Source organism: Cololabis saira, chromosome 22, assembly GCF_033807715.1.
Source record: "Cololabis saira isolate AMF1-May2022 chromosome 22, fColSai1.1, whole genome shotgun sequence".
Taxonomy (NCBI): domain Eukaryota; kingdom Metazoa; phylum Chordata; class Actinopteri; order Beloniformes; family Belonidae; genus Cololabis; species Cololabis saira.
In genome coordinates this window covers 19,969,274-19,985,067 of record NC_084608.1, presented here as the reverse complement: position 1 = coordinate 19,985,067, position 15,794 = coordinate 19,969,274, and the positions used below count along the sequence as shown (strand labels likewise).

Here is a 15,794-nt window from a genome sequence, read left to right as displayed (position 1 = left end):
ACATGGGTCACGTCACCTGCCAAAGTCGCTGATTAGAAATCTGTGGGCCAAGTTTGGTGCCTGTGCAACGTAAGCTTTATGCTGCCAGTCTGCTTTTCTTGGAGAGAAATAACAATCACCCCTAGTTTTGAACCCCTAGTTTCTCTCTAGTTTAAAAATCTAAATCTAAACCCACAAAAGTGTAAAAGTGTCCCCCATGGCTCAAATATTTAAGATTCATCCCATAATGAGTCAACTTTCACCAAGAAAAATATAAATAAATAAGTGGACAAAATGAAACATTTCAGTCAAAACCCATTGTTTAGCTAATATAGGATTTTCCAATTCCGAAACTAATGTATTTACTGATATTTATTCAGGCACAACTGCAAATTAATAGTAATAAAAAGAAATCCACACATGGCATACAAAAACAAAACTAAAAAACATTAATCTTTAGGTAATGAAAAGCAATTGCTTGTTCTGTTAACGGCCCTCTCGTTTTCATAAGGACCTGGTACTTGCGATAGCAGCAGTGGTGATATCAGCAGTTTTCTAATGTTTCTGCAGAGAGCGAATGAAGGCTATGGAGCAACAGATTGCCAGCTTGACTGGTCTTGTTCAGCATGCACTTTTAAAGGGCTCAAACACTAGTGGCACCAAGGAGTCTCCAAGGTAAGCAATAACTATACATGACAGAGTGAGGCATCCAGAGAAATGAAAAGCCAGGTGATTCAGTCAGAGCAGGAGAGGCAACTTCTCTTTATAATATTATAATACTTATGTATAGTTGCCCAAAAAAACATTAAAAAAAAACACTCCGGTTAAAAAGCGTCTCATAAAGAAGAAGTAGGATTATGAAGGTCTTTATCTCTCAATAATTGGCCTCTATGTCTGTTTTACTTGGCTGCATTTAAACTCTCTGCATTCGCATTTCCCCTGTGGAGTCCCCGTGTTAATGTCTAGTTAATAGCCAAGTCTGTGACTGCAGTGAAATTGTATGTGTCTGTGCTATGATGATGAAGCGTGTTAACATCATTAACATCATTTTAATCTCTCTTGTCTGTCAAACTTTCTCATCACTCTGTCTTTATGTGTCTGCTGTTGATAACATTAACCCGTGCACCTAAAACGCCACCAAAACGATGCATCTCTTTGACGTATATGAAGTCTGTTCTAATTAAATTCTCTGACTGCAGCGAGAAACCGGCAAAGACGTCATCTCCGGCCCACAACGCACCTTGCTCAGGTGGGTCTCACTGTCGTTATCAAGGAGGACAGTTTTTACTTTCTCTTCGTTTTAGACAAAAGATTTAATGTCACAATGTGTTTTGCAAAGAAGCCCAAACATCTCTCAGTCGACTGTCTGCAAAAATGCAAAACTAAAGAAAAAAACAAAACAAGGGTTCTTTGCGTGTCATATTTCGTCGTAATCCTCTCATCAGTACATCGACTTTAATTCGAGTTAAGTGCCGAAAGCCAGCGGAGCTCGTGCAAACCCTTGAAAGCACTACTGAAAACCAAGTGGTGTTTCTTCCCACTCCTGCCAAGAGTGTTCAGAGATCCAATCTCTGCACTCAGAGCCAGGCGAGATGAAAAGATCTGCAGCTTCCACCACCGGTGGCAGAGCAAATACACAGCTCTGTTTGTGTTTTTCTTGAAAGCTAATCCCGTATATCACGACACATTTCATACATAGCTTTTAGAGGGATTTACTTGTCACGCTGTGATTGAGCAAATCTTTAAAAATAAAACAAAAACAAAAAAATACCTGGAAACTTAACGTTGGCTTTTTGTGCTCTCCAGGTGTCCCCTGTGTAGAAAGCACCTCTTCTCTGTTATCAAATTTCTTTTGATGGATATCAGTGGTTTCCATTTAAACCTGCGGCTCAGGCCGGGGCACCTGTAAGCCAGATGGCGTGATTACATTTTTTCAACTTATAATGACAAACATTTCTTCCTTTACCACCCCACAATCAAGAACTCAAGAAATCAAGAAAAGTTTGATGGTCTAAAGCATTCAGGTGTTTGTTAACATAACACCAAAAAGGAACGCTATCAGCAATGACATTAGAGAAACAACTGTTGCTGCCTATCAATCAAGATGACATCCCAGCAAGTTCACTCTTAGGTCAGACAATGCAATGCACAGAGAATCTGATCATGTAGGGAAAATAAAAATCTGACTCTGCATCCCTCAGTTATGCTGCTCTGACATGCCAAATGTCAGAGCAAATGACAGCGTAATTAAAGAGACTGAACCAGTATGATATGTTTGGAAGGGTTCCCAAGACAAAGACAGCGTCTTTTCTCAAAGAGAATATTTCAGCTTGGCTTAGATTTGCAAAGTTGCATCTGAGCGAGCCAGAAAGACTGGGTTAGTTTTGCAGCCGCAGGGCCGGGGCACCTTGCAGCCACCGAGTCGACCCTGGAGTATTCAGGGGTTGAGCTAAAGGCTGGCTCACGCTGGCAGGTCCATATCAGAATATGATAAGCATTACGTTGTTCAGACCTCAGCGTGACTGAAAGGCTGTGGTAGGACCCTGTTTACGCACAGTAGGAGTGTGCATAAACAAGTGCCTGCAAACATGGAAGTGAAGCTGAACCCTGTGAAGAGTGAGCCAGAATTCCTTCCCAAAGATGTGAGAGACTGAAAAGATCATGGAGAAAAAATGATTTATTTAAGTTGCTGCTGCTAAAGTTGTTTTTCACGCTACTGGATCATGGGGTGCACTTACTTTTCCACCCTCTGCCTCTGTGTTTTGGCTCGGTTTTTGCTGCTACAATACTGAGTTGTGTACCACATCACATATTTTTCTTTTGGACCTGATAAAGATCAGACAATTACATCCTGAAGCTTTAAAACTTTTTCTATTAACTTTTTTTTTTCCTCTTTTCCCGGCCCAGGTGGTTCTCCAGTCTTGGCTCCGAGAAACACTGACACCCCACCCGACAAAAGCTCAGTTCCTCTCCAGGTCAACTTCCTGCAGTTCAGGAAGAATGTTTCTGACCTCAGGATGCAACTCCATCAGATGAGGCAGCTGCAGGCAAGCCCCCTTTGTCCTTTTGATTCATTCACACTGTCAGGGATGCTTTGTTCAGGCATCCACCTGTGCACAGATATGTAAGCATGTGTACATCTGTGTACCCTGAGACCTCCTTTTGCTGTTCTTTTTTAGTCTCTAGGGTTTCTCTGATATCTAATTTCACTGTCCACACCCCCTGCAGCTCCAAAATCAGGAGGTGCTACGGGTACAGCTGAAGAGGGCGGAGCAGGAAATCAGTATTAAACTGACGGAGGCCGTGCGGCGCATGGAGGACCCCGTGCAGAGGCAGAGAGCTCTGGTGGAAGAAGACAGGAACAAGTACTTGGGTCTGGAGGAACGTGTTCTCACACAGCTTGGGTAAGACTGATTATAATGCACTCATTTACCCCCCACCCCAAAAAATGGATTTAGTGTACAAATGTAAATAAACAACAAAAAGTAAAGATCTGCAAATCGTTACATTTAGATGAAAAGATAATATGTGTCAATAAAGTACAGACAGGTGCAGCAAAGACCAGAATGTTGTTTAATGATTAAACAGAGCAGCTCATCCTCTAATAATGAATTGGTTAGATATTCAACGGGTCAGTTACATTGCAGGGTGTATTAATTAGTGCTGTCCAGAGAAGCTGACCCTTTCACAAATCTAATAATTAAACAATTCAAAAGAATATTTTTGAGTTCAAACAACCCTAAATCTGACGTTGGATGATAAAGAGTGGAAGCTGCCCTTCAAGAGCAAATTAATGTTATTCAAAGCAGCTTTGCATTAGAGTGGAACTGCTTTCTTAAAGTTAGCACAAGGGGGAATGGAGTTACTGAAAACCGGATGACTAATTTAAGTCTTTGAGAAGTGTCACATTTGTAATTCTGTTCAAATAAAACTGCATAAGAGTTTGAAGCAGACACCGTGGTCTCTGCTCCTTTTGTGTCTATTGACCCGTAAAGACAAGCTGGCAGCAACCAGATATAGATCCATGTAGAAACAGCCCCCTTTGTACTCTTTTTGTTCACATAGTGAGTTAAAATCACTTTGATCCGGTTGTAGGGAACCTTTCCACGCTATCACTAAAGTGAAATGACATTTGCGAGTCTTGTCAAAGCCTTAAAATCCATTGCCGCCTGTGCTATCATTGATTCTTCACTCAAAACTGCTCTGATACACGTGTGTTTAGGGGATCCAGGTCCAATTGTGGCATTTTATCATGTTATATTATTGGATTCAGGGAATCTAAAGAAATGTCTGTTTACGAGAACCTGGACTGGAATCCAGTGCTCCATTGCCTGGTTGTGATCTTCAGGGCATCAGGCTGCACTTTGCTAAAAATAGATGCGGTGCCGGAGTGGAAATCAGCGGACGAGATCAGCAACCTTTGTGAAAACCATAATTAGTGGACGGAGCTCATTGCTGCATCTTCAGCTCCAAATTAAAACTATATAAGCACGAGACAGTAATGCTGTTTCCTTCTCTGGGAGGAAGCTCATTTAAACTGTCTTGTGGTCTGATGAATCAAAAGTTCGAAACTCCTTTTTTAGAAATCTTTTGGCACTGCTTCCTCCAGGCGAAAGAGGACAGGGATCATCCATCAGCTCACAGCTCAAAAGCCAGTAGCTGCCATCACATAGGGGTGCATTAAAGCATGTGGCATGGGTACTTTCCACATCTTTTGAAGGCTGAATGATATATGCAGGATTCTGAGGTACATATGCATCTTTTTCTCAGAAGAAGTCTTTGTTTACTTCGGAAAAATAATCAGTCAGACCACATTGTGGCATATTAAAGCACGGTGACTTTGTGGAACAAGTGTTCAGGTGCTCAATTGGCCCGACTGCAGTCCCGACCTGTCACCCACTTGAAACAGTCGTCTGTTTTTCAGCGTGAAATGACAAACAAGACAAAGTAGAGAGCAGCTCAAACCCTCTATCGTCACCTCTGTTATTGGGTTGTGCATGCTACGCAAAACAAATATTGCATTTGATTGAGTCTGAAATGGATAAATGCTCAAAAGGGTTGTCTCTGCAACAAAGCTTTTCATAAGCTTCTAGAGCTGAGAGGAGACACACCCATGCAGCTCCAGTCAACGTTTCTTCCATTTGTAGGAAAATCCCTGAAAGGTTTCATCTTCAGCAGCTCACCTGAGATATTCAGCTCTAAAGTCCTTGACAAGCCAACACCCTGCAAATTACAGTCCGCAGGTTTATACAAGCAAGCAGCGCCTACGTCTCGGAGACGGCAGTCAGGAACAATGGAGCTAGTCTGAAGTAATTACTCTGACCTGCTCTTATTTTAATTCGCCCGCCTTCGTCTTGCCAACAGGGAGCAGTAATCGAGTCCTTATTATGTGGATGTTTACACGGCAAGGTCAAACCGTGTCACCTTGCTAAAGAGCGATGAGCATATGCTTCATAAACACAGTGATAGCAGCTTTTGGATTCTGGGTAAATTAGGAGGAAGTCAGCGGATCACAGACAGATGAAGTTGTGTTATTTTTTGGTATCCAGCAACATGACTCCTGGCTACTTAAAAAGGGTCTGGTAATTCGGGCTGCTTCACTTTTAGGTGAGTGGAGGAATGTGGTGTGAAAGCTGCTTAAGTGTAACGACTTCACTTTGTGAAAAAAAAAGGTATAACTTTTGAAAAGTAGTATGAAAGAAGCCCCCGAGGTGTATCCCATCTTTCATCCACTGGATAAAAGATTCCTCTTTATAAATATACACAGCATTCATCTTCCTTGTTTGCAGCTAACTTGCTTCCAAATAAGTTTTTTTATCTCAACAACGTGTGTATTTTGAGCCATTCTGTTTACTATACTGCAAGTTTCAATTTTTTTCGGGGAGAAAAAAACCAAGTCCTCATAAATACTTTATTAGAAAAACATCCACTTTTTGTACTTAAACTCATAGAATTGTACATCATGGAAACCGTTTCTCTTTTGTCTGGTGAAGGCATCTAACAAAAGGGAAATCTGTTTTCCTCTCAGCTAGAGTTTCCATCATTCCTCTTACTTACAGGCCTTGGCAAAGCTGGATATTTCACTCAGTGTCTCCGTATTGCCTTGCCCACTCCCTTTAGGGAACTTGAATAAAAGAGCGTTTCTCAAGGGTACCTGGCCACAATGAAGCACCATTTTAGCTCCTCTCATGCAATCCAACACTGCACATGGTGCTATCTTTCCACACGTTTCCCCCCGGAGTAACCATCTTTTGTTTTATTGTTGTTTTTTAATAGCACGTTTCTAAAATGGCCCTGTGTTGTGTTTTCTGTGTGAAGAAGGATTCTTCATAAGTCATATCTAGACTCCTGTAGTTAGTTAAGGGAATTGAATGGTAAACATGTAATTGTTTTGTTTTTACTGTAATGTACACATTTAATGTTCTGCCCAGTTGGGTTCATGTACAAATGGAAAGATAACTAATAGTGCCCTGCCACCTGGTGTCTGTAAAGTGTAATTACATTTGGGTAGTAATACCGTATAGCGAGCGTAAAGGCAAATGAATATGAGAACAGAAGCCAGAATACTTTTTTCTGGTAATTTATTTCTGTAGCTTTATATTATATTGATTTTAATATGTTTTTTTAACAGCCAGCTGAAACAATAGATATGTCAGTTCTAAATGGTTTTATTTTTGTTGTTCTCTGCAGTGAGCTGGAACAATATGTAGGCACTCTGGAGAAGGACTCAGCAACGACCCACAGAGCTGTGACCCTGAAGGATGTGGAGGAGGGGGCGATAACGCTGAGGAAGGTGGGGGAATCTCTGGCAGGACTCAAAGGTAACATGACAGACCAGCTTTTCTTTTCATGTCAGATTATTGAGGATTCAAAGTATCTCTTTTCTCTGAATAACATAATATACTTGTTAATGTAAAAACTAAACTATTATTGAAAGATTAGCTGATGTTTTTTTCCCCACATGATGTCTCCCTGCATGTTAACACAATGCTGCCCAAACTGTCAACACTAAATGGAAACCAAAAAGCTTTTTATATCAAAATCTTGTCCATTGTCTACAGATTTTGCATATTTAAGTGCAGATATTCCATGTGAATAGATAACCCAAATTATGTTGTATATGTACCGTATTTTCCGCACTATAAGGCGCACCTTCAATGAATTACATATTTTAAAACTTTTTCCACATATAAGGCGCACTAAATATATGGTAAAATACCATACTATAGTGGCTGGGGTTGAGTTAGCATTTACCTGAGCTGCGCTTCAGGAAATGCTACAAAATCCTACAGCAAATGCAAAAGAAAAAACAAGAAGAAAAGTACCGTATGTCAAACTTTATTAACAAAATAAAAACCAGCTTTTGCTCCGTCTCGTCAAAGTCGCCATTATGCGAGTCAGCGCTGCTGTTGTCTTGAACGTCTGTGACGATTCCTGACGTTTTTAGCGCCATTACTTCGGCGACACCAACTACATTACCCACAATCCCCCTGACTACAGTAACAGAAATTACCGTAATAATCATATATAAGGCGCACTGCCGGTTTTTGAGAAAATTAAAGGCTTTTAGGTGCGCCTTATAGTGCGGAAAATACGGTAATTGTTTTATGAATGTTATTGAGAGTAATTATTGATTATTATTATTGACCAGTAGATAGCTTTAGCTTATTATTGATAGCATTCCGACTATCGCTATCAGGAAAGCATTGTGAATAATCCAAATTTCCTCAAGGAGCAACGTTCATGCTTGTTGCGTGTGTAATTCCTCAGGAGAGTTTCCAGGTCTGCAAACCAGGATGCGAGCTGTGCTCAGGGTAGAAGTGGAGGCTGTCAAGTTTTTGAAGGAGGAGCCTCATAAACTGGACAGCATGCTGAAACGGGTCAAGAGCCTGACTGACACACTCAGCAGTCTGAGAAGGTAAGGGCAGACGTGAGATAAAGTAGGGATCAGAAGGACGGGAAATGGAGGATGTGGGCAGAGTGGGAGCGTGGGAATGGAAGATGAAATCAAAAAGAGCTGCCTCTTCAAATGGATGGGAGATGTGGGAGATTGTACAGTTTAATTATGCTGACAAGCCACCCTTTTTCTCGTAAAAGGTCACTGTGTGGATGAAAAAATGTGGATTACAGCTGGATTTACTCCCCTCACTGACCCTAGGAATTAATTAAATGGCTGGACATTTTTATTAACCCCGAATCTAATCCACTAGACTTTTTAATCATAGAATTAGGTGGATTTTTGTCTGTGATGTTACACTTTTTTCATATGATTTGTATCACTAAATATTTTTGTTCCCTCTGCAGATCTGCAACTGAGTTTTCCCAGAAAGGGCTTGATCCAGCCACTAACGCATCAGTGGATAACAGTCCTGCAGCAGCAGTGGAAGCCCCCCCATCATCAGTGCAGGCCGGTTCTACTTCAGCCCCACCAGAGCCCCAGAGCTCCACCATCCGATCAGAGGTGATGCCCTCCTCGCCCATGGTCATCCATCATGTCCAGAGCTCCCCGGTCCACATGCAGCAGTCCCAGCAATCTGCGGCCTTGACGGTCCAGCCCAGTCCTCCGCTCACCCCCAGTCCCACGCTCATGCCCAGCCCCAACCTGAGCAGGACTCAAGGCCGGGAATCCCCCAAAGGGGCGACCTCAGACCCACCGAGTCCTGCTCGCCACAAGAAAAACCATGGGAACCCGATGAATAATGGCAACAGCACTGCCCACCAGGATCTCATTATAGAGGAGCTCCAGAACAATCAAGACAAAAGCAAAAGCAGAGCTATGTCCATAGAGGTATATTTAGTTGTGTTCTTTCCCAGGACAAGTCAAGTTGCATGATATCCATGTTCCCTCATTAGCATCCTTTAAATAACTCCTTTAAATGTTTCCGTTCCTTTAGATAGTCGTTCTGCTGATTTAAAAACTTACATTTTACTACTCGGAGTGTGAGAAACTTCTTTTCATTTTTTGTTTATCTTGTAGACAGCAGAGAAGGAGTGGGAGGAGAAGCGGCAGAAGATGGGCCGTTATGATGGGAAAGAGTTTGAGAAGATCCTTCAAGAAGCCCAAGCCAACATGTTGAAGGGAATCCCAAGTAAAGACTTTGACGAGAACCAACCAATGCCTTCCGCTGGTATCGTAGAGCAAGGAGGAGTCCACAGCCCGGCCGAGTCACCGTCAGGTACAGATCAAGCTGATGTGTTATTCTGAGACTTGAACATACACTTACATCACATATCAACGCAATTTAAAGGGGATCTATTATGAAAAACACGTTTTTTCTTGCTTTAACATATATAAAGTGGTCTCCTCTCAGCCTGCCAACTCAGAGGAGGAAAGTAACCAAATTCTGCAGTGTCTGTACAGCCGCCTGGATGAGCCGTCCAGTGTGATGTGGCTTCTTTGAGCCGTTCAGATTCTGCGTGAAACCACGCCCACAACTAACTCCGCCGGCCGGAGCTTCCGCCATTTTTTCATAGCGGTGTATCGCGTCATTCAGGCAGCCAATCAGCACAGAGCCTCATTATCATAGCCCTGCCCACTCAGAATCCCTCATAGATAATGAGGTTAGAGACTGGGATGCTAAAGACATGGCTCAGAGGCTGAATTTCTAATTTATTTAGCAAAAACAATCAAAAGCTTGTTTTTAAGACATCCAAGGCCTGTTTAAAATAGGTATTAGATGCCATAATAGGTCCCCTTTAACCTTTTTCTATGTGATTTGATTTATCTCTATGACAGAAGAGCCTCAGTCAGTGTTTCACGCAGAGAAAGCAGCCAAGAAGGGACCAGAGAAACCCCAGAAGCCTCTGCCAGAGAAACCCACCAAGCCATCCCTGGAGAGACCCTCCAAGACCGCCATCAAGACGGCAGCCCATGACAGTTTGAGCAGACAGGGGTCTGACAAATCAAACAAGTCGCCGCCGCCTCCTCCTCCTCCGAGGAAAACCTTTTCCAGCTCCAGCTCAGGCATGACCACAACACGCTCAGGTGAGGTGGTGTTCACCACCAGGAAGGACTCGGCTCAGGTGAGTGAGGGGACTGATTGCAGTAGCACATCTTTTCATTCTCCGTCTGAGGTGCTTTGCTAATAGGAACCCAGGCCGAAACCAAGTTTAATCAAGCTCTTTAAAACACAATGATACTACATTTGAATTGCTTTGCTGACTTGTTTTATGCTTTGGAAAGTGATGTAGGAGGTTATTTTGTGTATGTGCCTCCTCGCAGGAGGGTGAGGAGGATGCTCCACCTCCCCCTACTCCACCCAAGCCCAACAAGGTTCCACCAGAGACCAAGCCAAAGCCTGCCACACCTCCCCCCATCACCGCCTCTGATAACAGAGAAGAGGAGGATGAAGGGGACAAGATCATGGCAGAGCTCCAGGTATGGTCTATGCAATCACACACATGCACACTTAGGCTCATGTACAACCAGTATGTCTTGGCAAACATGTGCAAACCCAATCGGTGTGTGTGGGGTGTATTGATTTCTGCATTGTGGGAGTCGGTTGCATTTCGCTTCTTCCTGCGGTGATTGCCTCCCTCAGAAATGGCAAAGAATGGGCACTGACAGCTGCCAAAGAAGTCCCCCCCTCTTGTGACAGCCATAGCTGTGGCCAAAAAGACTCAAAATCCCTCCCTGCTCCAAACTCCCGTCCCCAACGTCCCTCTCACTTGTCTTCACTCTTTAGGTTTTCCAGAAGTGCACAGTTAAGGATCTAGGGGTGAAAAATTTGGTAGAACCCCCCTCTCGAATTGAACCCCAAATCAAAGAGCTAAGACCGGGGGCTATGTTACCCCTCAAAGAGAAAAAGGTAACATATACGCCGTCATGCAGCTGCCCAGCTAACCGCTTGCCTCCGCAAACTCTTTGATACGATCAACCGCTGTCTCCTAACGCTTCCTCAACCCCTGTGCTCTTGCTTTTGACTCGAGAGCAACCTCTCAAGCTGCCTCCACAAGCCTCCCCTCCTTGCCGCTTTGTTTTTCTTTTCTCTTTGATTATTCTGGATGTCACAGCTTGGAATTTTTCCAGGATTAAGTCTGCATAAAATTGAGCTCCTGATTGAGCTGCTGTGTCTTTTGCATGATGTGTTGGATTTAACTATCACTTGTCTTTTCTTCTTAATCAATAAAGACCTGTAATGTACGCCCGTATCTTACAGGCAATTAAATTGTCTTGTGTCTTTCTTTAATGACAGTTCTTCATACAAAATTGTCAGTAGTTATATATAAAACGTAAGCATCTAAAAAAGTGATCAGAAATTCAGCCAAGCGATATATTTTAATCTCAGTGCGCAGACACTTCTCATTTTTGCAGACTTGGTTCATTAATAAGGGCACTCTGACTACTTTGCATGCTCACCTTCCTCATTTATTTTTTCTTAGAATCACTCCTTACTTTTTCTGTCTTTGCTCACTTTAGTTTGCTTTTCGAGCTTTACACCTTTTGTAAACACTTCAAGTAATTAATACCCTTACAAGAAATGCATACACACACATGGAAGATGTATATGTGTTAGTGTAGAAAATGTTTATACAATCAAAGCCACGCTTAAAAAGAAACGCCACCCTCAGACTGTGTACCCAAATTGAGGCTAAACCTGTAGTTACTGTAAATTATCCCGTAACAAACAGTTTGACCAAAAAGTACTCTTGTTTCTCTTGTTTAGAAATGCGGAATGCTATATGAGATGATAAAGTCGCTTTTAGTCTAAAAATTTTAAAGGGGACATATCATGTAAAGAAAAATCTGCTTGACACTATTTATCTGTGTAATATGACTGCCAAAGATAAAGCTCTGGCATAATGTAGCCTTGTCACAACAATTGAAGCTGCCTTAGTTTGAAAATATGTCCTTCAGAGACCCGTGCCGAGTTACAGCGTACCGTTGCATCACAAACCCAGATCAAATAGATTTATCCAGCTTCCCCATTTTTACATCCATCCAACTTGGACTTCATGTGACATTTGCTGTAGCTCAGAAGTGGATGGCACAAAGCTGACACAGCCCATGGAAGATGGGCGTGGTGTCAAGTGGATCATCCCACCCACTTCCACCACGTTGCTGTAGGCACAGCTATAACAACATGGTTGAAAATGGTTCTTTTGTGCTACTGTACATCTCTGAGGTATTTTTACCAAAGATTGCCACACAAATGTCATCAAAACCTGAAGAAATTGGGTCAACTTCTGAAAAAAAGGACATAATATGTCTCCTTTAAGAATGACGTGTCTCGTATATTTTTTATAAAGCATTTAATATAAAAGGGATTATGTTAAATATAAAATGTACCAAGTTTTAGTAGGATTAACTGTAAAACTATGAATTCCCATGTAATACGTAATTGGCCAGTCCAGTTTGACACTGCGGGTAAGGCTCTGGCAGCACGCTGTAGGGTGGTGGAACTCAATTGTAGACCAGGAAACATGGGACCTCTGGTCCACAGAGCATCTTTTCCCTGATATGTTACCTGACTCCAACCACTAGAAGGTAGAGGTCAGGGGCTTCTAGTCTAGAGTGGAGCTCCACTTTCCCCACAGTCTGCAGCCAGGTCCTCTTGCCGTGGATACTTCTGCAGCAGTTTTGTCAGCTCAAAGTTAATCCGCTGCAACTTGGTTCACCAGTTGCGCAGTAATATTATCACACACTGTCCTACCAGAGCTCAGAGCCCAGTCGAGAGGACAAAGATCCCGACACAGATGAAAACGGGAACACAACAGTTCGACACAGCCCAGGGGTATGAATGACTTTCATTTACTTCATCCATGTTAATCATATCTTTTCCATTTTAGAGGTTGAATTTTTTTTACAAAATAACAACTGATTTTCAATTTCAATCCGACAGGTTATATATTATGTGACTGGACAGATTCCTAAAGACCAACAACCCTCGCCGGGATCAGAAGACACCCCAGAACACAGAGAACCCGCACAGCCGACAACACAGGTGTCAAATGTCAATGTTAATGACGATTCTCCAAGCCAGCAAACGCAGTTGCCGCCTTTGTCTCCACCACCCAAATCCCCTCCACCGGTTACACCTCCGCCTATATCACCCAAGCCTGTTGGACTTAATGGATTAAAACTGCCAAAAAAACAAGTTAAGCGTGCAGAGTCGTTGAAGACCAGTGGTGAAATGCAGAAGGGAAAAGTCCTCCACAAAACGAACAGCGAAAAGACAACAAAAATGGTTCAGGAGAATGTTTCCTCGAGTAGGATTGCAATGCCCAAGCCAGTGGCGACCACGACAACGAATGCTCAGAAAGAGACGCATAAACAGGTTGTTAGTCCACCAATAAAGACTTCTAGTGAGGACAGGGAACCTAAAGCTAATCTAGACAGTAGTGATGACATGACGGGTCTGAGTCCAGACATACCTGGAGAAGCACCTCCACCGCCAGATAACATTGCATTTATGATCACTAACACCAAAGTTCAACCTCTGTCATGCGGCGAGTACCGAGACCTGGTCAGCGCCAAGAAGGGGAGTGTCCAGACGGTTACCGTGGGAAATGCAGCAAACAGAAGGAACAGTGCGGCCGATCCTTCAGCGCCCCAGGACAATGGCTTCAACAAGAAGCCTGTCATCATCATCTTTGACGAGCCAATGGATATCCGCTCCGCCTACAAGCGCCTGTCCACCATCTTTGAATGCGAGGAGGAGATGGAGAGGATGCTGGCGGAGGAGCGCATCGACGAGGAGAGCGAGGAGTCGGACACGGAGGGAAGTGGTGGGCTGCTGGTCAAGGCTGGAGGGAAAGAGGTGGTCGAAGGGAAAAAGGTTGGCTCCTCACTGGACACGCCAGATCACACCAGCTCATCGTCCTCCTCATTGTCCGAGCTCACAGACAGCGGAGTGAACTTAGACTCAAATGGAGATACCAAGCAAGATGGCAAGAAGAAGTTCAAGTTTAAGTTCCCGAAGAAACAGCTGGCCGCACTGACGCACGCGATCCGCGCAGGTACCAAGTCGGGGAAAAAGACTCTACAGGTGGTCGTGTATGAAGATGAGGAGGAATCGGATGGAACAATCAAGGAGCACAAAGAAACAAAGAGATATGAGATTGCGGGTTCAAAATCTTCAGCGAACTCGGGCAAGGAATCTGGATCTGCGACACAGAAAAGGCAAAACTCGGACGCCGTCTGCAGGACGGATGAAATTCGGAAGAACACCTACAAGACTCTGGACAGCCTTGAACAAACCATCAAGCAGCTGGAGACCACTATCAGTGAGATGGGACCGTGCTCCCCCGAGGACCCCGTCATCGCTGAAGATGCTGAGCAAAGGAACGGGAAGATCTCAGACGGAGCCGGGCTGAAGAGATCGTCCTCTCTCCCGACCTCCAGAGGGTCTGGCCCTAAGGGATCCAGCAAAGGTTCATTGCAGAAGAAGATTAAACCTCAGCTCCTTCCTCGTCCGGTAGTCAGCCCTTCCAGCACCAGCACCAGCACCACCAGCACCACCACTACTGTCCCCAGTGTTCCCAGCACCACACAACAGGTCTCTCTCTAGCTATTGTAGCTCCAGGAGATTTTGGGTCCTTCTCTTTCACTTTCCAACCTACCTTCACTCCAACCCTAACCACTGAAATTACAAAGTCATTAATCCACGTGTGCTTAGAAATCTTGGAAATGAGCCTTTGTGATATCATGGTGACATGATTGGGGGTGGTATTTTGTTGGGTTTGTGGCTACCATCTGTCCCCTGCAGTTCACTGCTAAACCTCCTCAGGTTTTCAGCAAGTGGTGCTCTGATCATCAAAGACACTGTCATGATGCTCTGGTTACTTCCTTGTTCCTGACTGCATGTACTATACGTATATACTTTTTACGTATTTTGGTCCCACGGGGTGCATGGTCTTTCACTGGTGTTGTTGTTTTTTTTTTTTTTTAAAGGTTTTTTTTTTGTTTTTTTGTTTGTGCCTTAACCTTTCATTCTTCCAATGAGGTGTGTTTTTTCTATCTTTTTTTTATTTCTTGTTTTGTTTTTCATTTGGATCCCCTTGCAGAACACCAGTGTTGCTTCCCCTACTAGTCGGATGCCTGTCCCTTTGTCTGCGAAGTCCAGGCAGTCGACGGGTACAAGTGACAAAGCAGGAAAACAGCAAAAACTCCAGGACGCTCAGAGGCAGTTCCGACAGGTAGTTTTACTGTAGGGTCTTACCAGAGACCGAAGGAAACAAATATATAGGGATTCGAAAAGCATGAGGCATATAAAGGGGGGAAAGACTACCAAAGCTGTGAGATTTCAAGTGTTTTGAGAAAAAAAAAAAAAGAAAAAATGAAGCCACCATGATGGCAACTGTGGATTTATTAATGTTTTTCTTGAGTCTGCAATGACACAAAAGGCATGTTTGACTCTTGACTGTTACCCCATAACATCACTGTACTGTATGCTTTTGCATGTCCACACTGCTCATGGTTTTCACTGTGTTGGTGGCTACACACAAAAAAGAAAAAAAAAAAAAGAAAAAGGCATAGAGAAGTGGAATGCTATCCTCTCATCATCTGAGTGCTCATCACATCTTCAGTTCCCATCACAGCTGAGTTCCTAAACAGTGTCGCCACTTCCTCAGACGCTTCTGGCAGTGTTTAAAATACAGACCTGTGCTAGGCTACGCTCCTTCGTTCTCACAACGCACCTCTGCTCAAACCCCAGAGTTACTGCACAGCTTCCCTAACCCCACGGTGATATATTTCCCCTACCGTCAGGACCTCGGCATAACCCACTCATCTTGCACCATCAGTTCAGTGGATTTCAGCTCCACGTTTTCCCCTGTCGGCTGTCACTCTTCCAACATCTAACCCCGTGTTCTAA

At 43.5% G+C, this 15,794-nt stretch overlaps 1 protein-coding gene across 16 annotated transcripts in view; it reads left to right on the top strand.

The window, feature by feature from the left end:
* The window catches only part of si:ch211-285f17.1 (sickle tail protein homolog), a 147,292-nt gene that overhangs the window by 129,437 nt on the left and 2,061 nt on the right, over positions 1–15,794 (top strand). For 10 of the 16 annotated variants that reach the window (XM_061713449.1, XM_061713445.1, XM_061713446.1 and 7 more), the window contains 14 exons: positions 550–654; positions 1,179–1,228; positions 2,887–3,026; positions 3,208–3,383; positions 6,670–6,800; positions 7,750–7,897; positions 8,284–8,767; positions 8,957–9,155; positions 9,716–10,002; positions 10,202–10,357; positions 10,665–10,787; positions 12,636–12,713; positions 12,822–14,477; positions 14,986–15,117. In XM_061713449.1, the coding sequence (XP_061569433.1) occupies positions 550–654; positions 1,179–1,228; positions 2,887–3,026; positions 3,208–3,383; positions 6,670–6,800; positions 7,750–7,897; positions 8,284–8,767; positions 8,957–9,155; positions 9,716–10,002; positions 10,202–10,357; positions 10,665–10,787; positions 12,636–12,713; positions 12,822–14,477; positions 14,986–15,117 (3,865 nt within the window). The remainder of the gene's footprint in view (positions 1–549; positions 655–1,178; positions 1,229–2,886; positions 3,027–3,207; positions 3,384–6,669; positions 6,801–7,749; positions 7,898–8,283; positions 8,768–8,956; positions 9,156–9,715; positions 10,003–10,201; positions 10,358–10,664; positions 10,788–12,635; positions 12,714–12,821; positions 14,478–14,985; positions 15,118–15,794) is intronic. The other 6 variants (XM_061713451.1, XM_061713458.1, XM_061713448.1 and 3 more) reach the window with 6 other exon arrangements.